Raw genomic sequence first — 23939 nt, forward strand, 5'->3', positions numbered from 1 at the left:
TTGTGGATACTTTCTACTGGTGCAGAGGGAGAGTTGACTGTTAAGTAAGAGTCTTCTCTGACTGATGCAAGACTAGAGGCTAATACGATTTTGATATTTGAAAGTTGGAAAAAGATCCATGATGATTAATTGTCTAATAATTTTCTGAACACAACATAAAACATAATATGTTTTGATAAGGTCCCTTGTTAGATATAATGTACTGGCAGGGTATTTTAGCTACACCTGATAAATAAACTCTGGTGGACAAACTGTAAAAATACAACATTGTTGCAAGACATATCTTTGGATAAATATTTATAAGGATATCAACCAATTCCTCACTGGGGTCCAGTACAGATCTGGGGTCAGGATATATGGCCAATAGCAAAGAGACTGAAAGCTGGGGAAACAGCTAAGAGACCAAGTGAATTAGTCCACTTATCAACTCCTAAAGCTCACAGTAGTATCTTGGTTGTGTAATCTATCCATTAACAGACTCGTATACATTTTTAGGGTTGGTAATACATAATAATTTATTGGCACATTATTTCTGTAATGTATCTCCTGCTGTGTGTGTGTGTGTGTGTGTGTGTGTGTGTGTGTGTGTGTGTGTGTGTGTGTGTGTGTGTGTGTGTGTGTGTGTGTGTGTGTGTGTGTGTGTGTCTACAGAGCTGGAGGCAGAAGATTGGTTCAAGACGCTGTCAATTGAGTGTCTTGGCATGCGGCCCAGTGACATCAGTATGGGAGAGCCTGACCTGCTGGCGGCTGGCGTACAATGTGAACACACAGGTAATTCTCTCTCTCACTCACACACACACACACACACAACATATCCTATTAGCCCCCATGAGCCACATAAGTTGAATTTTCATTGTTGTTTGCTTGGTGAATAATATGATTAGCACTTATACTTACCGTTGCCTATTTACACATCCTTCCCCTTACAATTTGGACTTGTGTTTGTGTCCACCTATCAAATCCAAGATAAAGATAAATATCAATGACAAGTAGCAATAAAAGGTAGTGCAACGAAGGCTGGAGAGCTCTCTTAACATTTCAGTTATTTTAGATTTTTGAAGCAACTCAAGCATCAATGTTCTTTAAATTGTTCCTGTCATTCTGTGTCTCCTAAGAGCGTTTCAACGTGTTCCTTCTCCCCTGTCCCAACCTGGACATTTATGGTGAGTGCATGATGCAGATCACCCATGAGAACATTTACCTGTGGGACATTCACAACCCTCGCACAAAGCTAGTCACCTGGCCCCTCTGCTCCCTGCGGCGCTATGGACGTGACGCGACCCGCTTCACCTTCGAAGCCGGACGGTGAGACCTGGAATAGAGTGGAGATGTGTTGGAGAGATTGATTGAACAGATGAAATGATGAATAAATGCTGGGCCAGACCTTATCTCCTGTGTGTGTGTGTGTGTGTGTGTGTGTGTGTGTGTGTGTGTGTGTGTGTGTGTGTGTGTGTGTGTGTGTGTGTGTGTGTGTGTGTGTGTGTGTGTGTGTGTGTGTGTGTGTGTCAGAGGGTGAGAGGCAAGACAAAATAGCAAGAGAGCCCTCTGGCTGTGACTGTTTTGTACTGCATCAAGTCTAATTTCTAATCAATTTATTTACACCTAGTTTATAGCCAGTTTGCATTTCATTATGCAAACATTTGTGAAGAGGCCCACAGTATGAACAGAGTAATGTGCATGATCTAAAACCTAATAGAAACAGATATTTGTATTCATTCATGGTTGACAGGATGTGATGGACACAACATTGAATTATCAGATCAGTCACTCAGTCAGGGGCTCCACTTCTGTCCAGGTTCCCAAATACACCTGTATGTTGGTGTCTGCATGTTGTTGAACAAACAAGTGGCTAAATTATTGTTGACTTAATCCATTTTCAAACAAAAGTTCAAACTGAGCTCATTAAAAAGCATGACCACCAGGCCTTCATGTGGAAAAAAGATCCATTTGAAGATTAGAGGGGAACCAAAGACAATCTGTGGCTGCAATTATTCATGGTGTAGACTAGAGGATGAAAATTGCCCAAATACACGCTCTAGATTGGATTATATCTACTGACCAGCACATGCAGTGTTAAATCATCTCACATAAATCCAGTGAGGCTTCAGTTTCACGTTCATTTTTACATTGTTTTTGGACACTGGAATATTGACCATGATTCCGTGTTACCATCGAATGTGTGTACCTGTTACGATGAAACAGCTTTCAGATGAATTGATGAACCACTCCCTGAAATCCCACACTCAGCAGATTCTATTAGTGCCAATTAGGTTAGGGGGAACCATGAAGGCAGTGAGGTACACGTTACTGCAGCTCTCCACACTGCAGTACAATCCTCCATAATACTTTGCTGGTCAATATGGCAGCTTGTGCTAGTTCTATGCACCAGCTTCACACGGACTTGTGTGCTGTTTTATGTGTAGGATGTGTGACAGTGGTGAAGGCCTTTACACCTTCCAGACCAGAGAGGGAGAGCAAATCTACCTAAGGGTTCACTCCTCAACACTGGCCATCGCTGAGCAGCACAAGAAGGTCCTGCTGGAGATGGAGAAGAACAGCAGGGTGAGAGCATGGCTAATTTCAGGTTTAAGATTCAAATTTATTCTCATTGTCCAGTGCAGAAACCATCATCATGTATCATGGAGAGGCAAAGTGTGTCCAATATAGACTTAAGTTTTAGGTTTAAGATGCACTTGTCAATAACTTTGTATTTAAAGAGTTATAATATTAATAGATGTAATTAGAAAGTGGCTCTACAGAGTCAATGATGCTGTGGATATTATACACCTCTAAAAACGTTTGCAGTTGGCTGGGGAACATAAAACAGCTAAAACTATTTTCTCAGGAGACGACAAAGAACAAAACAGAGCTAAAAGTTAGTCCAGCAATGAGCTGAAGGATTACCTCCAAAGCAGACATAAGATAAATTAAAATGATCATACATAACTGTTCAGGAGCACCACAGTTCACAGTACACAGTTTAGTAACCAGTCTGACTGGGATGTAAAAAGAATCTGTAAATGAGGAAATGTTACTTTTAATACTGTCTTGATAATATTTGAAAGTACTTTTTTTAAATACCTAATGATGTATGTATATGACTCCCAGTTAATGTCCAAGAGTTCAGAGCCTGGCTCCTACCCCTCTACCCCCACTGCCATACTGCCCCGATCCGCCTACTGGCACCACATCACTGGGAATCAGACCAGCATGGATCCTGGTTTTGGTAGGCCACACATTAGCCTTAAGGCAATTTCCGTTCATTTTCTTTCCATTTGTAGACATTTTATTGTTTCCCATAACTGTGGCACACAACCATGTATCCATTTGTCCATCTTCAATTTAGGTGTACCTAAAGTTCTAGCTCAACACACCAACATGGTGTCACACTGTCCATATCACAATGATGTGTATGTAATTTATGTTATCTATGCTATTCTCTAATAAATACCCTATTTTCTCAAATTGCCTTTCTTTCTGAAAGTCAGATCAGAAGATTGACCATCAGTCTCATGTCTGCAATTGAGGAAAAGCTTGTTAGCATGGCTTAGCATGAAAACTGGAAGCAAGGGGAAAGTAGTTAGCCTGGCTTGGCCCAGCTACATAAATATACACATAAACATGAACATACATAAAAGTGGCTTTATGCTGTACTAACAGCTGTGTTTCTCCTCTGTCTGTAGGTGACTTATCAGAAGACCACCTTCTGTCTACCTGCTTGCCTTCTGACCACCATGCCACGCTGCCAATGGCAAATGCACATGAACAGTCCCAGCCACCTGTACACACACACTACCCCACCTACCCTGGACAGTGACACACACAACGTGGACGCTGAATTACATGCAAACACAAAGCCACATGCATGCAGGCACACACAATTCACACACTGAAGGAACAACACTGTCTGCTCTTGTATATGTTTGGCAGCCCAACGTCACACCTCACAGGACGTGTTGGTAGCAGGACTAACACTGGCCAACCGAGCGTCTTGAATGCAGGAGAAGTAAAGTTAATTCTGCTGAAGACTACAAGGAAGTGCAGCTCCCACAGTTCCATATAGACAGGAGAAATTTTACATTTTTCTAGACTCACATTGGCATGTGTTGCCTACCAATTAAAGTAAGGACTGAAAGCTCTCAGCATGTTTTAAAACCACCTAGGCTGTAATGCATGTTGTCCAACTACATCTAAAGACAGAAGTGTTTATACCTGTTCTAACTGGTCCCTCTAAAGCCTTCATGAGCCCTTTTAGGGGAATTTTATCTACTGAATTTATACAATTTTATACATGTAATTCAAACATTAGATGCAGCTTTGGCTGTCATCAGCGCATGTTTGACAGTCATCAGGACACCTACCCAACTCTCTACTGCTTTTGTCATTTTCATATGCATACAGATGTGTATTTTCAACCCCTTGAGTATCACAACTATCACTGGGATCCATATTTATTATTGTTAACACTGAACAAGCTTGGCAGCTTTCCCTTATGTATATCACATGCAATTTCTTAGGAAAATATGAAAACAGGTTTGTATAAATTATTTTTTAAACTATAAGGCTTCATTACAAAAGTCAATAATTTCACAATAATTAGCAAATAATTTTACTCGCAAATTTCCCAGAGAGTTATATCATTTGGTCCTTATTAAAGGGGGAAATTAGGAATTTTCTTGAATGAAATGCTCAATTATAATCCAGCAATTAGTCAGTTTCTATGTGAGACTTATGTAACACCATGGATGCCTTTAAGGAGAGATTGGGAGAAAGTGTGCAGTATCCGTTTGCATGATTTATCACGTCCATAAAACTTCAAGACCACAAAAATATGGGAGAATATAAGGCAGTTTTTTCATCTCACCTTGGACATGGCCATTCAGGACAGGTATAAACATTTTAGCAATGTATTGGATGACAAATCATAGTAACTAGTTTTTTGAAGTATAATAATGTCTTTACAGACCAACCTATAAATATAACTCTGTGGGGACCAGGCTGCATGGTGCCTTAAAAGCGCCACATGGACTGAACCAAAACATTGACATCTGGAATTCCCAAGTGGAACATTCCCAGTGTACCACTAAGATTGGTAATTTCCCTGTGTGTGCATTTCGATCAAGACCTTTGGATATTCTGACAGCTGATGGGACTTTGCAGTATCTCAGTTTGCTGTGCTGAGGTTTTCACATGCTTCTGTTGAGCCATGTTTGCGCAACCCTGTTATTTTCTTAGGTTGTTTACAGGTTAGAAGTGAAGAAGGGGCGTAAAGTGGAGAGTTCAATGATTTTTGATAGCCCAAACTGTTGGATTGCACATCACCACTTTTGGTCTCCCAATGCATTTTGCAGCCAATGAGTTAGGAGTGAAAGACATAAAGCAAGTTGTGGGTCTTGGGTTGGGGTCTCAAAATTAGTAGTACCAATCAGGCACTCGAAAAGACATGGGTGAAGGCTGGTGTCTGTTTGCAGTTTTAGGCTCAGTCACAAGTTTAGTTATCCACACAAAGTTTTCTTGTCGAATTAGCAACAATTCCTGAAACTTTAGGTTTGACCACCAACAAAAGTGGTTTGATTTAGCCTGGTTCATCTGCTGACTTTATTTTATCACTCTGCGCCAGCGATAGTTCAGTTTTCAGGTTGTCAGTCCGTCCGTTCATACATCTGTCGAACCCATTCTCGGGAACGCGATATTTTAAGAATGCCTTGTGGGAATTTCTTCAGAATTGGTACAAATACTCACTTAGACTCAAGGATAAACTGATTCGATTTTGGTGGTCAAGGTCACAGTGACCTCACAAAGCACATTTGTTTGCCTTGTGAAGGTGATATCTCTGGATCGCCGTCAAGGAAACCTTTCACATTAACTGGGACTCTTGATTTTGGTAGCACAGATCAAAGGTTAGGGGGGCCTCACAAAGTATGTAATGTTTTTCTTGAACATGATATCTTAAGATCAGCTTCAGGCAGTGTCTTCAAACTGATACAAACGTTCACTTGGACCCAGGGATTAACGGATTAGATTCTGGTGGTCAAAGTTCAATTAGTTGTCACTAAGACTCAAAGATATTTTTTTACGTATCAGGTGTCAAAGGTCACACTGACCTTTTTTTTTTTTTTATATGTACACAGAAACTGCAGTGGCTGGTGGAGGCATACAACCGCAGTGTGGTAATTCTAGTTTTACTCTGTTGGTGTGTTCCAATCATCACGCAAATTTCAGCTAAAAGGTTGAACATTGTAAGAAAGCAGAATTACTTGTCAGTAACATCCTCATTCACAAAATGATATTGCATTATTTGTATCCTTGGTCAAAGTCTTCCCATAAAAGAGGTAATGACCAAACTCTGCTAATGTCAAAGTGTATCATAATCAGGGGACGGTACTGAACCACAACTACGTCCATACCCGATATGGGTGAAATCCAATACATACCTGCTCTTGTGGCACAACCACATGAGAGATTCTTTGGGTATTTATTCCTGCTCTTCCAATGGAAACATTAAACATATTCTTCATCTGCTCCACTTCCCACCACTGGCCTTGAGAATCACCAAAAACTGTCTGTTTGACCATTTCAGCAGACCAAAAAGGGGACAAAGACAAAGATAGAGGATCATGTTTGACAGCTTGACTTTTCTACATACTGCCTTTGCCTTCTATTACATTGCAACAAAGAGCTTTGCTCTATCAACTGTGTTGGGATTTTGGGGTGTTTTAGTGGTGGGAGGGATAATTGTCCCAGGAAGGCAGCCATAACTAGAAAGGTTAGATCATGTTTTTGTATGCGGGCTCATCATCTCTTCATAGCTGCCTTTTGATTCTTTCACAAGGGTTTAACCTTTGATCTGACCGTGGAGATTTTACCAACGCAAGGAGACGTCTGGTAACACACTGGCCACCTTTACAGTGTCATAAAATACCTTGTGTCTGTGCATGTGTCTTGGTCTGATGTAGCTCGATTAATGCTGGAAACCTTGTGTAATTTACATTTCATGGTTTATGGTTTTTACATTATTTTAACATGCATTTTGTTGGTTATGCACAATACATCATGCAGGTTATGCATTGGGTGTAGATGTGTTTTTGTGAAGTTACATGCTGTATAGCCTGAGTTTGCTGCCCTCTTAAGAGAATCTTGTACATATTGCTATTTATTTTGTATGACGTGTGTGTGTGTGTGAGAGAGAGAGTGAAAGAGAGAGACGATTAATGTAACATGTTTTAATTTTAATCACAGACACTCATTGGGTTTTTGCACCATTTATTGTTGGTTGGTATAGCCTGTCCAAACTTTATCAGCGGGATACTTTACAAAGAAATCTGCAATTGAATGAACAAGAAGAACACATTTAACATCCTGTCTTCTGCACCACCGCCTCTCACAGGGTGAATCTTGTTGGCCTTAGATTAATCACATTCACATCCTCCCTGCTCACGCCTGTGCCATGCTGCCATTTTTCTCTCTTTGTATAAGACAAAAACTTTCGCAGGAAGAATCCTTCAGATGGTTGTTTCATGAAACGTGAAATGTGTAAAATCTGTTTAGAATGAGCACAACAAACAGAACCAGCTTGAAGCTGTTTTATTGAACCAACAAAGAGCTAATGAAATCAGACCAAGTCTAATCTGGTTTAGTACATTACTTTGAAAAGGACCTGAAACATCAAGCACAGATCCCATCCCATGAAATGTTTTGGCAAAACTGATATTGTGTGATGTGTATAAAACCTATATATTAAAAAGGATCCACAATAAGATTATTTGCAGTTCAAAAGCTAAGGTTAAGTTGAATTATTCTACTTTACTTGGTTTGTACAAGTGTCATATCATTCATATGGTGGAAGAACAGATTAAATACCTTCACACCTTTTGTCTCTCTCTTTTATGGATTTGATGATGACTGGACTCAAAGGCGTTCATATAAGGTGGCAGGAATGTGCAGAGAAGAATTTAATAGAGTGCACAGGCTTACAGTTGCTTTGGCTGGTTACACTGCAGAGCTGAGCACATGAACTAACCAGGAGGACGGGAAGCGCACACTACATACACAAGGGAAATAGGGATTATAGGACACATGTGAAACCTCAGGGTGAGGCAGACAATCAAAGGTCAGGACAGGAAGTAAAGCCGACAACAGATACACAAGGTAAGCGATATCAAAATAAAACAGAAAATAAGGATCCAAAAAGTCTATAAAACTATGAAAGGCATGTCACAATTTATTTAAGTATTTCTGTGTGTCATGGTAACATGCCAGCTTATTACTGATCAAAATAAAGTACAGCTTAGGCTAATGGGTTCTTTTAGTTGCAGGTATTTAATTTTTGTTGTTTGGAAAAAATTTAAATTGAGGTCTAGCAATGGTACTGACAGAGACTAACAAGTGTTAACAGGAATGCATTACAAAAGTAGTAAAGAAATGTGACTCTTAACAAATTTCAAGCTCTTGGAGGCACTGGAGAGGATCAGCATAGTTAGATGGATACTTCATCTGGAAACAATGAATGTCTGAACCAAATGTGCCAGTTCATCTCGTACATTTAAGCCATTTTAGTGAATAGGTGAAAAAAAAAAGACTTTGACAATGGTTGTGCTACATAAAAAAGTCAGTTCCAAATTATTGGAGATTGAATTAAAAGATAAAGTTTGAGGAGAAGAGAAAGTATTGATTGGATACATGAGTTTCCCTGTTAAACAACATGTTCCCATACCACTGAGATGTTTACAAATGTCAGAGAATAAGTTATATACCACGTCAGTATAGAGCAGAAACCAAGGTGTCAGATGTGCTGAAGAGAATATATCCAGGATGCTATGTGGAAAAATGTAAAGGAAACATATTGTGTAGTATTGTGGGGCATGAATCCACATTTACGCACTTTAAGCATAGACTCTAAAAGAGGTTTACCCTGGGGCAGAATTTGAGTCCCTATACAGATTTACACAAGTGTAATTTGGGGGAAACTGTATTAGTACAGGGGAGTGAGGAAGCTGATTCAGCAACATAAAGATCTGTCAACCGGAAGTAAGTCAATCAGGAAGTAATGTAAGGATGGGTTGGGTGTAAAAGCTTAATATAACAAGCAAAAGGATAAGGGAAAGTAAGGCAACATTTAACAAAACCTTGTTTTTATGAAAGACAAAGCAAGACACAATGTTATTTCCATTTCATGAATAAATGACCTGTTTTCACACAACCATCCACCTAGCTCTTTAACTGAAAAGTGACAGAAGAGAAGAAGTTTTTTTTTATTGAAAATAAATACAAAACACTCGCATTTAGACATATATAAGAAACCAGACACAAACACACAACCACACAGCAAATACTTAAAAACACACTCATGATTACAAACCTCCACACACTAGACCTCCAAAAGGGGGACATGACTCAAAATAACAAGAATTTACATATTTCCTTATCAAATGTCTGACACAGTGCATTCCCTTTAGTGATGAAGAAAATAATTAAAATCATTTATAAACCATTCAAAAGAGGGGGTTGCAATTTCTCCATTTACTACAATAAATATATCATTCATCCATAGGGATTATAATGTTAAACAAGTCAGAAACAGATGAACTTAGATTATCCAAATAAAAATAGGTTATAATGTTGTTTACTTTAAGTGGTAACCAATTTCTAAATTGGGCTTGAAAACAACATGTGTTCTAATGTTTACTATATGTTATTACAAAAGGTATAAAGGTCCACCTCAACATTTTTGGAAGAAATTCTGCCACTGGGTAAACCTTGGGAATTATTTTAAAGTGGGCCTCCTTGACCCTGAGGGAAATAGGCCATTTAATAAATTTAGGAAAAGTATCCATACTATACAGGGTCTCTATTCTGTAAAACTGTAACACTTAATTATAATCATATATAACAGCAGTGCTTAATTATTATTTTATTGAATATTTAAGTCACAATCTTTGATTACTAAATTTGTCAATACAGACTAAATATAAAATTACAATACACTGAGGTGTTCAGGAATAACTGCATTAGAGATAAAGGGATTGCAATCCAATAGATCATTTACAAACAAAATGCCTTTACTATACAAATCACATTTCAATATAGATTTCATATTAATTGAAGCAGAAGAAAAAGAAGGAGGAGGAGGAGGAGGAGGAGGAGGAGGAGGCTAGTCGACATTTTTTTCAATTTTGACTTCTGTGATTTATTACGATATCTGTTTTACACATTGGATCAACATGTTATACCTTTATGTAATCCTTAAGACATTTTCTAACCACACCAGGAGAAAGAATGGAGATTACATACTCTGGAGACATGACACAGCTTTTAGTGTTCTTTGTGCCAAAAAAAGAAAATTATGCCTGATTTGATAATCTGGGACTGGTCACTTTGTAGTCTGGGACACTTGTGTACGACATTACATAGTCTAAACCACCTTGCTTTATGCATGTCAAGCTGAATATTACCATTTTTTAAAAGCATGATGCAAAAAGGACCAAAAAACCAATGGCTGCAGATCAAAGGACCGACTCTTCTGTGCTTTTTGGATCATCATTGTCCAAGAGAGCTAACTGATTATGTGTTAGTTAGCTGACCAGACAATCAGTTTAAACAGACAGGGACAGACTGTATTTACCATTAACTCCTGTCTGTCAACTGCAGATCATTTGCTACATCTCTTTAGTTTGTTTATTTTACTGCAGGAAGTCCCTACGTGCAGATTTCCCCATTTAGAGAACTGAAATGACTCTCCCACATTACCCAAAGCATGCTGTCCCACATTATCAATCATGTTTGATAAAGTGGGACAAGTAAATTTTTTGAAAAAAACAAAAAACATTCTAAAGAAATTAGTGCATATTTTGTTGCTTGAATACATCACAAATCTAGTTTGATAACAATTAGGAACATTGTCTTATTAATAACTTATTAATTAATATGTATATCCTTAACATGAATCTTGTCAGAATCTGATGTCAATGACCTTGTCATCCAATTCCAAGGGGGAGCTTCTGATTGACACTTGCCCCCCCATTCTGTGACCTCGCCCCCGGAAGTCATGTGATTTCAGTCACATGATGTCCCTGCTAATTTGTAGTAAAGGTCCTGTTGACTAGATTTTGTTACAGCAGGAGATAGACTGAATTTGAGGTGTCCCACATTACCCAGTGTCCCAGATTAGAAGTAGTATTAGTAGTAGTAGTAATAGTAGTAGTAGTAATGTGGCGGTTCTCCTGCAGGGGGCAGTACAACCCGCTCAGGTTGAACCGCACAGTAGCAACACCAGAAGAAGACAGTGTAAGCTAAAGGTTAAGGCAGCAGACTCTACTTTCAGTGTACACACGTTATATAGAACCACCGTGTACTGAACTGAACCTGTTATCATCGTTGACATTACTCTCCTCTTGTATCTGCTCACTGACACGAGCATGGGACGAACAGCGACTGTGGCAACTTGCTCGTTGAATCAATGGGCTCTGGACTTTGAAGGCAACTTGGAGAGAATCCTGAAGAGTAGGTGGAACTAATACTGATACAATACTGATACAATACTGATACAATACTGATACAATACTGATACAATACTGATACTACACTGATACAATACTGGTACTGGTATTTATAAAGTTTGCTACGTTTTGCATGACAGATGTCATGTCACTGACCATCAAATGAAGTGCTACCAATCTTAAACAAAAACTAGCGGACAGAAGGAAAATCTCACATTGTTGTCACATTGTTCCCCCCCCCCCTCATCAAAATGAACAGACATCAGTGTGACAGCACCTGAACAGATAGAGAACCATGCTGATTGGCTGATTGTGTAGGTACAATTTTAATCATGACAGTGTCTTAACAAATAAACCAAGAAATTGACCAAGAAACTATCATAATGCTTAAAATAATTAGCTATTAATAGTTTAGTATGTGCTCCTGTTAGGGGCCACCTCTGGTTTTAGGTCACATTTACAGCACTCAGCATTTATGACTTTTTAGCATCTCATAAATTCTAAAATGTAGTTATATATATATATATATATATATATATATATATATATATATATAAAATCAATAGCTATAAATGTATTAATAATATGCTAATGTGTATTAAAAAATGCTACTACTAATACCTCAGATGCAAGATGAGACCATTTATTTGATCTACTTTAGGAGGTGATAACCTAAGATTATATGAGAGATGTTATAGAAAAACCTTTTAGTATAAGAGCCATTAGTGAAATACTAAAAACAAAAAGTGCAATGTTTTTGAGATTTAAAAAGTAGTGAAGGCACCTCTGAAATTTTTTGTATCCAACCATTTGAAAGTAATTTGGATACTCTGTGACAACACTGTAACTTAGTTGTTCTCAGTGATGAATCTCCAGAAGGATTTCAAAACTCAAATGTTGTTTCCTATATTCAAGAGCGTGGTCTTTCATTTTGAGAGCATTATGTCTTCATTGCAGGTTCTGATTTTGTAATGATTTCCCTGAAAACCCTGCACCTTTCTCTCAAACAGCCCCTGCTCCTGTTCAAACCTGTGCACTCAGATATATTGTTGCTGCACAAATGTCCTGTGCTCTAGTTGACTCCTCCTCCATTTGCAGCGTACTGCACCCACTTCAAGTTTTGACTGTGAGTTAAGATAGTCATTTGCTTGTGAGCCAAGATTAGGCTGGTTAGAGAAACACTTGAGAAACGTGAGTCATCCTGGAAAGAGACAAGCAGGTATTTCCAACACAATGAAGTCAATCATTCGAACTCCTTGTCTGTGCATGTCACAGGGACACGGAATAAACTTGAAAGTAATGAAACAAAACAAATGGGATTAACATGTGTCTGACGATGGTTTTGTATGTTAAATGTGTTATATTTAATTGCAGCACCAGTTTTGGCCAAGCATTTCTGAGAGCATCTTCCATAAACGTTAGCCAATGTTTTCTTACTAATTCATCTTGGCAAAAGCCTAACCCTTATAAGGCTTTTACCAGATTGTGCTGATGTGATGACTTTCCAGGATAGAGATGAAGATAGATGGACTGTAGTTATTTTAGTCTTATCAACCAATCACAGCGCTTTGCAGTACAAGTGAATTTCACCCATTCACACACTCATACAGCCCTTATATACACTGCTCTTTTCACATCACACATTTCATATTATCATATCACTGCCTACATTGTAGATGCAGTGAAATAACTTTTCTCTATACATCAAGAATTTTTCATTAATTTACAATATCAATATCCCAGGGTATTCCATCAAGTTATCATCATAGACATATTGATGGCTTGGAGGTCATTGTAAATAAAATGTCATTATTTTCTCATCACCAAGATCATGAGATGCCATTATTGAATATTTGAAGTATTAGCCTATCATGGATTTCCACCCAACTTTGCGCAGTGCCATCACCTAATAGGCCTTTTTAATAGGCAATTTTATATATATATATATATGTGTCTGTTTATGTGGGAAAAAAATCTGTCTGTGTGTTTCTCTGCAGGTATTGAGATTGCGAAGAATCGTGGAGCCAAATACAGACTGGGCCCAGAGCTGGAGATATGGTATGACGGTAAAAGCATTAATTAGTATACAACATGAGTATTTCCCTATAGTTGAACATTATAGCATGCTCGTATTCTGGTTGGCTTGTGCTCAGGAGGTAGAGCAGGTCATCCATTATTTGGAAAGTTGGTGGTTTGATCCCTGACTCCTCCAGTCTGCCTGTGTCCTTTGGCAAGACACTGAATCCTAAACTGACCCTGATTTGTGTGAATGTTTGATTGAGAAGCACTAGATAGTAGTGCTGTATGGAGGGTGTGTGAATAAGCAAATGTGACTATTAATGTAAGCCCATTGAATAGTTAAGACTAGAAAAGGGCTTGATGAATGCATATCAGCCAAAATCATCTGTTCCAAAATACTGTTTAGTGGATTACCAGCATGAAAACACTGTAAGTGACTTGCAGCTCAGACTTTTTACAAGTTGCTAACACTTCCAGGTTCACTCACCTGGCATCTCTTTTCTAATTCACTACATTTTTACAGCGGGTATGGCTGTGCAGACCACTTCTATGAGTCCGACACGTTGCTCCACAGCTTTCAGGTCCTAAGGAAACTTCTGGAATCTCCCATCACCCAGGACATCATCTGTGACGTGGGAATGTGAGTCTCACCTTCAAATAGTTAGTTAGACCAGCCACAGTATTAGCAGTAGGATGTCATGTAATGTGTTTTGGACTCTGTTCCCTTAGGCCCGTAATGCATCATAATGTTCGCTACAACTGCAGGGTTCTGTTCCTCAACAGGTATTTCAGCAGTCCGCTGTCCACACACACACACACACAAATGTTCATATATTAATATTTAGATACATATACCACATACATGCTCATATATACATATATTCATGTTGAGATCTATATGATATTTATGTGTGTGTGTGTGTGTGTGTGTGTGTGTGTGTGTGTGTGTGTGTGTGTGTGTGTGTGTGTGTGTGTGTGTGTGTGTGTGTGTGTGTGTGTGTGTGTGTGTGTGTGTGTGTGTGTTAATATATGTATTTCTTCCATCCTTTAGAAAGATACTGCTGATCAGACCTAAAATACTGATGGCCAACCACGGGAACTACAGAGAGATGCGCTGGTTCTCACCTTGGAATCAGTTAAGGTAGGTATTTACTTAGAAGTCCCTGATGTTTTAAAGTCTTTTACAACCACTTATTATTGTTATGTCTCTATCTTTATGAGAATACAAACTGTAAGAAAGCCAGGAAGTTGAAGAGACAGATTGTATAAATGTGTGCAGCAGAGGTCAACGTATCCTCGCTTTTGATTCCTGGTATGAGTCAACCTGCAAAAATCACTGAATTGTATTTGCATCATGCAGCCTGATTGCACCTGTTTTTGATTGTCTTTTTGTTTGTATCCTTAAGGAAAGTGGAGGAATATTTCCTGCCCAGAATGATCCAGGAGGTAACAGGACAGGTAAAACAAAAACTCTGTCATTATTGTGTGTTTTTAAAAAGTGCTGTACAAATAAATTATTATCCTCATCTGTGTTAAGCTGAGGACACAGACCATTTACTCTCCACAGAAAGTGGCAGTGATTTTAATGTTCAGTCTTTTTGTCTTCATCAGGATACAGTCCCATTTGGTGAGTGTGTGCTCTCCACAAAGGACACCTGTATTGGCACTGAAATATGTGCAGAGCTCTGGAGCCCCAGAAGGTAGAGCAACAGAGGGTTGTATGGGTAGTTATCTGCTCAATGTCAAAAATGCTTGAAACTCATCAGACTGAATGCTTTCTCTTTTCTTTAGCCCCCATATTGGGATGGGTCTAGATGGCGTTGAGATCTTTACCAATTCGTCTGCTAGCCACCATGAGCTGCGCAAAGCTGATCAAAGAGTCAACCTGATCAAGTCAGCCACCACCAAGGTATGTTTAAACCAGGAGCAGACATGGTTGCATCTGTTCATGTAGAAAGATTACATGTTGGTGCTTATGCTTGGTACAGATGCATGTTCTTTCAGAAAAAAAAACTATCACAAGGTGTAGAACATAGTTGCAATGTTAATCAGAGCAAGCCATTACATATATTCTAAAAATGGTCCTGTGCTACCAGCACCTTGCCAAGACAAATGTGTTTTTGTCACCCATGTGACCAGACACAGAAAATTCAAAATAGAGATCACCAGAGGGCAGTGTTGTACCACAAATGTAGAACAGATTACCACCATAACAGTTGCTGTTTTTAGTGTGTATATATGCAAAAGTTTGACTTAACACTCGGGAGCGTCTTGCTTTGCCACGTGGGGGTCTCCACACACAACAACAGCCAGTCACCACTTATGTTTTATTTCCAAAACATCAAACATAAATTCCCCAACAACATAACCTCATTTAGGTCGCCGCTCAGCTCAGCCCGTCTCTGTGCCACTCATCTTTGTCACAGATCCTCCGTGTGTCAGTCAGCTTCTCCCTGTGGCAGCTCTTTCACTGATTTCCCTGGTACACGGCCACAGTGCCCATGTTATCAGGTTAGAGCGGCTGCACTGTGTGTGAGCCACGTGCCTCAGGTGTAAAAGCCTCGTTGGCCTTCTAGAGAGTCAGGGTCTTGCCTATTTACTTTGCGTGCCACATGTGGTTCACAGCCAAAGAGACAGTGAAAATGATCTTTCTTCACAGTTACAATATTTGTATCTGTCAGTTGTGTCACAAACATAAATGTTTACAATGCTTTCTGTGCCCATTTCAAAGTAAAAGCACACAACATTTCTGTTGACTGAATCCACACATTTTTGTCTGTTGTTTCAGAGTGGAGGTATCTACCTGTATGCCAACCAGAGGGGCTGTGATGGAGACCGTGTCTACTATGATGGCTGTGCTATGGTGGCCATCAACGGAGACATTGTGGCACAGGGAGCCCAGTTCTCCCTTGACGATGTGGTATGTGTGGGCCATTAAGTGAGTCAGACCCAGCTCAAAATGCACTAATGGGACATTACTGTAAAAGCCGATAAAAAGATAAACAATGTGTCCAGATTTCCTGTGTGTGCAGGTGAACTGGATATGTGTTACAGGGCAGGTGATCTGTGTGAGAGCAGGCAGACAGCATTCATGAGCCTAAAGATAAACATTTGTGTTTTATATATATGTGTGTGTGTGTGTGTTGTAGGAGGTGATTATAGCCACAGTTGACCTTGAGGATGTGCGGAGCTACAGAGGAGAAATATGCCAGCCACACATGGTGAGACAGCACCACCTTCCAGCCATTTTAAGCATAAAGTTGCCAATATTATGGCTTATTGCTGATTCTAGATTCTATTGTTCTTACTTATTGTTGCCTTTCATCATATCTGAAGTATAAGACTGCATAACAATTACCGACTGATAGTTTGGCTGTTTCACATTAGAGCGTGTCACATTAGTGCCTCTCTGTTTTCTCTTACTTTTCTGCTGTAGGAAAGTGAACCCAAACCTTACCACAGGGTCAAAGTTGACTTCTCCGTAACTACTGGTAATGATCTCTACCTCCCTACCCACCAACCATTAAAATGGCACTTTCATACACCAGAAGAAGAGATCAGGTACATAATATGTATTATTCTTTGACAGAAAAATGTATCATCTTTACACCTTTTTAAAAATAAGAGAATTGATCTTTATTGAAGTCCACTGTAAAGCAGGTGTCACCTGTGTTGTTCAGTCTAGGGCCGGCCTGCTGGCTGTGGGACTACCTGAGGAGAAGTGGACAGGTGAGGAAGAGCGCACACTGAAAACCATGCTGCAGTGCTGTGTGGAAATGACATTGATGTTTGTGAGTATGTGTCTTCCAGGCTGGTTTCTTGTTGCCTCTGAGTGGAGGCATCGATAGCTCCTCCACTGCCTGTATTGTCCACTCTATGTGTGTGCTGCTGTGCCAGGCTGTAGAGGACGGCAGTGAGTATAATTCAGTTTGTTTAATTGTACACACAAACTCTGTGACCAATGATGTATCTCCCTAACAAGTACTGTTTGTATGTCCTTCACAAATGTTTCAACAACTGTATGTCCTACTGTTTGTTAAAAACTACAGCGACCAGCTGTTTAGAAATCACTGAGCACCTTTTTATCAATAAAACTATATTTATGAGTGGTTTTAAAGATTTACATTTTCATTGTGAAGCTGAAAGCCTCTGAAATTTGGAAAGTATCATGAAATGTATAAAACATGATGATGAGTTACATCAGCTAAAAGGGGAGGTTTTAGTCTACTTTCCTTCTCCACTCCCTCTCCTGTCTCAGTTTGTCTTTCCATTTGTCAGACATCCAGGTACTGGAAGATATTCGAAGGGTGGTTGGGGATGACTCCTACTGTCCCCAACATGCAAAGGAGCTATGTGGTCGCATCCTCACCACATGTTACATGGCCAGCAAGAACTCCTCTGAGGACACGTGCAACAGGGCCAAAGACCTGGCCAATCAGATCGGAAGGTAGTATTCAACAGGAGATTCTACGTCACTATGTGCTCTGTACATTTAACAACAGCCTTTAGGCACATGAGGGGGATGCCATTTCCTTTAAACCTCAAGATTCATGGCCAGTATGTCAATTTTCATCCCTTTTTAATTTATGTTTTTGCTTTGCAGCACACACATGAATATTAACATCGACATGGCAGTGAAAGGCATTCTGGGAATCTTCTCTGCAGTCACTGGAAGGTGGCCTCAGTTTCGTGTCAATGGAGGAAGCCACAGAGAAAACCTGGCTCTGCAGAACGTGCAGGTCAGACGACCTCTCACACAGTTTTTTTTAACCATCACACCGCGACAGTTTAACCACAGTCTTCACACTGATGCATCAGTAACACAACTGTTTTTGTTGTTATCAGCATTTCTCAGCACAGATGAACAGTTTTGTCTTCGCTTCCTCTGTGTGTGTGTGTGTGTGTGTGTGTGTGTGTGTGTGTGTGTGTGTGTGTGTGTGTGTGTGTGTGTGTGTGTGTGTGTGTGTGTGTGTGTGTGTGTGTGTGTGTGTGTGTGTGTGTGTGTGTGTGTTCCTGTACTTATATCTTTGTGAGGACCACCGGGCTTTGGCATGTATTATGTCAATGATTGTCCTCACTAAGATAGTACAAACAGTGTTTGTGTGTTCATGTTCCCAGGCTCGTGTCAGGATGGTCCTGGCCTACCTCTTTGCCCAGCTGAGTCTATGGTCCAGGGGTAAGCCAGGTGGATTGCTGGTTCTGGGCTCAGCCAACGTAGATGAGAGGTATTACTGGAGCAATTACCTGACCACAGACTGGCTGTTATAACGATCATGAAAGAAAAAGCCTGCATTGAAATTCTAATTGAATCAGAAATTTAGGACCTAATTCTTCCTATGAGTCTGCTGCTACACTCCATCTACTAACCAAAATGCTGCAGAATACACTGGCCAGTGCAATACCTACAAATTTGAATTGGGTGCCAAGTATCATGATAGTATTGAATCTGGATATATGCCTATTGTCATAGCTCTGGTTGTTGGTAATGTAAAATGTCAGGAATGATGACGCAAAACCTTTGGTATGGTCCTTTATGAGGTTATTCACTTGTCCACTGGCAAAATTGCAGCCACAAACTACTGAAAGATACATGTTCTGTTTCTTCAGACCACATCTAGTAAGTTAAAGCCAATTCATTCTATCACTGTTTCTTGCTCAGCCTGACAGGCTATTTCACCAAGTATGACTGCTCCAGTGCTGACATCAACCCAATAGGAGGCATCAGCAAGACAGACCTGAAAAGCTTCCTGCTTCACTGTGTTGAGGAGTTCCAGCTCACTGCTCTGAGAGGGTAAGGGCTCTGCTGGGTGACATATGTGTTTGTACTGAGAACATCAAATGTGTCGGAGGACTTAAGGTCTGAGGCAGAAATTAGTCCCAGTATTGTAGCCTCTCCCCCAAAAAACTTGTCAACTTTCTTGATGTGGACAAGAGATTACACCAGCATTGATGGGTAATATGTGAAAATCTCCAGCACCATGTTTTTAGGTTTCATGCAGCAGTCATTGTTTCAGTGAAGCTTTGTGTATACTACAAACCAGAATTGGAGCACCTTGTATAGTTTTCATTTTATCAGGGGTTTTGGTTTTCTCTGCAGCATCCTTGCTGCTCCACCCACAGCTGAACTGGAGCCACTCACAGATGGACAGGTGTCACAGACAGATGAGGTAGGACAGACTACTGTCTACAAACTTATATTATTCCCCTAATTAGCATTTATACATAAACGTAACTCACTGGACTTCGCAAATTTCACTAGTTCCTGATTTGGTTTGAGGGTGGGAATATTGTTTCAACTGCAATGCTAATACTCAAGCAGTGTTTGCACGAGAGTAATATTAGGATAAGGCCAGATGGGTGATAAAACATTTTGCCCTTCTGCTATGTGATCTCCCTGAATATCATAAAAAAACAAGCATATCGGGCAAACCATCCCTTTCCTTACAGATGTGACCCTGCATTCAATTATTATTTAATACTGTCAGTTGAAGTTGAAGCTGGTCCTGGATGCTATTATATCAGGTTTCAGGTATAACACTAACGTTATACTCTTGATAATGTAGCAGCATTACATTTTCCAAAGTTATAACTACATAACATACAGTTAGTTCTTTGTACTTGTAAATGTATTTTGTATTAGTAAGCATTCACAATGAAATACTAGCCTGATATTATAATACTCTATGGCAGTGGTCGCCAACCTGTCGATCGCGATCTACCGGTCGATCTCCCAGTCTTCACTGTCGATCCCCCAACTCTCTGGACTCACTGGCTGTCGTCGCGCCGCAGATCAGCTGTGTGTCAGCTGTCTGTTTTTCACACGCGCTGTGTGTCCTCTACTGACGCTGGAGTTGCAGGTTTATCTCCTGCATTTCCTTCAAGAACAAGTTGGTTTATGTACTAAAGTAGATGTCAGGAATCTACGGTATGAAGATGTGCATCTTTCGGTCTGTCGATAACAAATAAAGCCCCGTTGGAACAAATGAGTGGATTCAGAAGGTGAAACGCTGGAGTGCTTTTACTTTGAAACGGGTTCGGAAAGTGTTGTAAATACATTTGTGTCATAGACAGATAAACATTGTGGTTCACAGCAGAATAAACAGAGAAGATGATCTTTAACCTGAGTTTTAATGTTTATCTGATGAATTTATGTCACAAACAAATGGTTGCAACACTTTCTGTATGCCTTTTCAAAATAAAAGCACTCCAGCGTTTCTGTTGATGGAATCCATTCCCTTGTTTAAAAGTTTTTTTTTATTGTGAAATATTTGCAGGAGCAGAAGATGCACAGCTTCATACTGAATAGCACTGGTATTTATTTGAGTACAAGGGACTACTTTTATAAAAGGAAATAGTCATATTTGTGGCCATATTCAAATCAAAGCCTATATTTAAACATTGTGCTGCAGTAGCATCTCCTCTGCAGAACATGTTGTGGAACTGAGAAGCTACATATTGTGCATTGTAAATATGAATTGATATTAATTTGAATATTGTGCATTGAATAGAAAAAGTTGCACAACTGCCTCTCTTTGTGTATATTTATTTCTTGTACATTCAGCCTTTAACAGAAATTGCAAAAAATAATAAATATGACCCTCCTAAGTGGGTGTTTTGGAAGATATCAGGGTGGTAGATCTCGGCTTACGTTTGGAATTAAAAAGTGATCTTGGGCTCAAAAAGGTTGGTGACCACTGCTCTATGTGTACAGGGTCAAATAAACCACCATGCAATAGACGAACAATGCTGCTCCATCATTTCCATCTGTCCTCCTCATTGGTCATCTTTGGAAGAGGATTTCAACCTTTTACCTTGACATGTAGCTTTGTTCTCTCTTTTAAGCCTTGTTCTTGTGTTAAAATGAGTCAGCCAATTCATGGAACTAACTACCTAACTAGAGCAACAACAGTCATCATTTCAGCTGATAATCATCAGCTTTTTTCTAACTGTCTGAAATCAAGGTCAAATTTCAGCTGGTAAATCTGCCACTATAATCATAGGCCCTGTTCACACTCATCCAAAGGGGCTCTAGTTACAAGTCAACAATCGTTCACACATATTCAATTAAATTTTATTTGTATAGCGCCAAATCATAACATATATTATCTCAAGGCCATTGAATAGTAAGGTTGAATCCTTAAAAATTATAGAGAAACCTAACAGTTCCCACAATGAGCTCTGGCGCCTGTGGAGGAAAAAAACTCCCTCATTAGCAGGAAGAAACATCCAGCAGAACCAGACTCAATGTGGGAAAAAAGGGGAAGAGAGGCGATGTCGTTTTTATTTATTTAAAAGGCTTCACTGGTATATGTCCAGCAGCTCAGAAACTCTTTACATGGGCTCTTTAGTAAATTAGCATTTCCTGTATTTCCTGTTTTCTTTCCTCTACTCTAAACACCACGACTGCTCCCTCCTCAGGCAGATATGGGGATGACCTACTCAGAGTTATCTGTGATTGGGCGCCTGAGGAAGATCTCCAAGTGCGGCCCATTCAGCATGTTCTGTAAACTCATTCACACGTGGAAGGACTCTCTCTCACCAATGGAGGTCAGTCAGCTCCTTCGCCATGTGGAACATTTTCCTGCTTGTCCTCTGCTGTAGGACAGTGTAATCCCGTCAGAAGAATTTTGTGTATAAATTCTTAAGTTTAGGGGTGTCTATGTTTTCAACAAACTCTCCCATGCAAAGGAGAATCCAGATTTTCAATAAATCAGTAATAATATTTCGGATTTTCCCTTGTTAGTCCATTATCAAAGAATATATACACTAGCCTACTTTTCCTAATTGTGTGATTGGCATGAAGGTACAGAATAATAATGTATGTCTTATTATTAATAAATATTGTGCATTTAGCAGTGGCTTATTATAGTGAATTATTTTTAGATTTTGATCTGAAAATAATAATATCATAAACGTATGATCTAAAATTGGTCAGTAACAGCACTGTTTTGTTGTCTTTCTTCAGGTAGCCCAGAAGGTGAAGCACTTCTTCAGGATGTACTCAGTGAACCGCCACAAGATGACCACGGTCACACCATCTTACCACGCAGAGAGCTACAGTCCGGATGACAACCGCTTTGACCTCCGACCTTTCCTCTATAACACACGCTGGCCCTGGCAGTTCAGGTGCATCGACAACCAGGTAGACAATAGTGCAGAAACTTTGCCTCACTTCATTCTCGCATTAGAAAGGTTGGCTAAACTGAACTAAGTAAAAAGAGAAAGACAATGATTATAAACATAAAGGAAAAAAAAAAATCTTTAACAAGCTTTTTTCATTTTCTTTTTTACAGGTGTCTCAGATGGCAGAAAATACCCCAAAGCAATAACAGCCTGAGGTTTGGACTGACTAGCGAAAATCCATCCAACGTTTTTTCTTGTGATTGTCTACAGCTTTTCTTCAAGTCATGATTAAAAATCTGTACAATTGTGACAGTTGACTACATGTTCACTAAATATCATTACTCTTAAAAGTTGTTAGGAAACAATTGTGCAATTAAATAGACCTTACCTTTGATTGGTCCTAGCTAAAATCAATATTTTTCTATCAAATCTATTTTAAACCCTAAGCTGATGATGCCTGTGTAACTAAATCCACTGTTAGGGTTTTCAGAGTTTTCTAAAGTGTAATCACAAAGTATATTTCTAATAAATATTGCACAAATATATCTTCATATATGTGTTCAATATCTTGTATTATAAACAGGACACACTGTCAAAACCATGGTCGTATATATTTTACCACAGATTGTGATACAGCAATAGAAGTGCTAAATGGTCTGTATTTATATCAAGCAAGGCCGTAATCATTAAGTGAACATTGGGGGGGGACCAAAATCTCACAACTCATTATTAACACACAAGATCATTTTTTATGTAATGTTTAATATTTTATTGTATTATTTTTTAAACAATGAACATACATTAAAAGAAGATTTTCATATTTATTATCAATTACTTATGTCTTGGATGTTGATGTGAAAACTTTTGAAGTTCAAATGTTAAATAGAAAAACTCGGATTGGACGGGAATAGGGTTAGGGTTATACATAGCATTGCTATAGATCTATGAAGACACGTACATTTATTTTAGCAAAAGGTTTAGCAAATTGGTTTTGATTGATCCTACACTAACCTTCCCTTAGAAAGCAGCTGCGAACCAGCCCGGAACTGGAACCTGGGTTGGTGGAAAAGGGATATTGGACCAACCTCATGCAGAGCTGCCAGAAACAGTGTATGAGCTGCACAACACCGTAACTCCTTAATCCTTCAAAGTTTCATAGTGACAATTTCGGGTGGTGCTTTTTTGCTTGTCATCATAGCATAACAGTTTTATTATTATTATTCATCGGCCAGTTTACAATTCAGTTTATTGAGGGGGACAAATTAACCATTTTTAAATATTGGGGGGGAATGCATTTCGGGT

The 23939-nt window shown here is 39.3% G+C and overlaps 2 protein-coding genes across 2 annotated transcripts in view; both read left to right on the plus strand.

Annotated features, from left to right (window-relative positions):
* dok4 (docking protein 4) overlaps positions 1 to 7872 on the plus strand; it is a 52060-nt gene extending 44188 nt beyond the window's left edge. Inside the window, exons 5-9 of the mRNA XM_035152202.2 lie at positions 652 to 771; positions 1116 to 1305; positions 2424 to 2562; positions 3109 to 3226; positions 3684 to 7872. Coding sequence (XP_035008093.1) covers positions 652 to 771; positions 1116 to 1305; positions 2424 to 2562; positions 3109 to 3226; positions 3684 to 3817 — 701 coding nt within the window. The 3' untranslated portion in view covers positions 3818 to 7872. The remainder of the gene's footprint in view (positions 1 to 651; positions 772 to 1115; positions 1306 to 2423; positions 2563 to 3108; positions 3227 to 3683) is intronic.
* Positions 7873 to 11252: 3380 nt separating this feature from the next.
* On the plus strand, positions 11253 to 23188 carry nadsyn1 (NAD synthetase 1). Its single transcript, XM_035163383.1, has 21 exons — positions 11253 to 11499; positions 13493 to 13553; positions 14038 to 14154; positions 14244 to 14297; positions 14566 to 14655; positions 14921 to 14972; positions 15126 to 15214; positions 15306 to 15423; positions 16303 to 16434; positions 16664 to 16735; positions 16951 to 17075; positions 17195 to 17243; positions 17325 to 17427; positions 17793 to 17961; positions 18118 to 18253; positions 18633 to 18739; positions 19174 to 19305; positions 19612 to 19681; positions 21933 to 22061; positions 22480 to 22656; positions 22808 to 23188. Exons 1-21 carry the CDS (start codon positions 11415 to 11417, stop codon positions 22841 to 22843), a joined length of 2103 nt encoding a protein of 700 aa, XP_035019274.1. The 5' UTR covers positions 11253 to 11414; the 3' UTR covers positions 22844 to 23188.
* The last annotated feature ends 751 nt before the right edge of the window (positions 23189 to 23939 follow it).

This window comes from Hippoglossus stenolepis, chromosome 1 (assembly GCF_022539355.2).
Source record: "Hippoglossus stenolepis isolate QCI-W04-F060 chromosome 1, HSTE1.2, whole genome shotgun sequence".
Lineage (NCBI taxonomy): Eukaryota > Metazoa > Chordata > Actinopteri > Pleuronectiformes > Pleuronectidae > Hippoglossus > Hippoglossus stenolepis.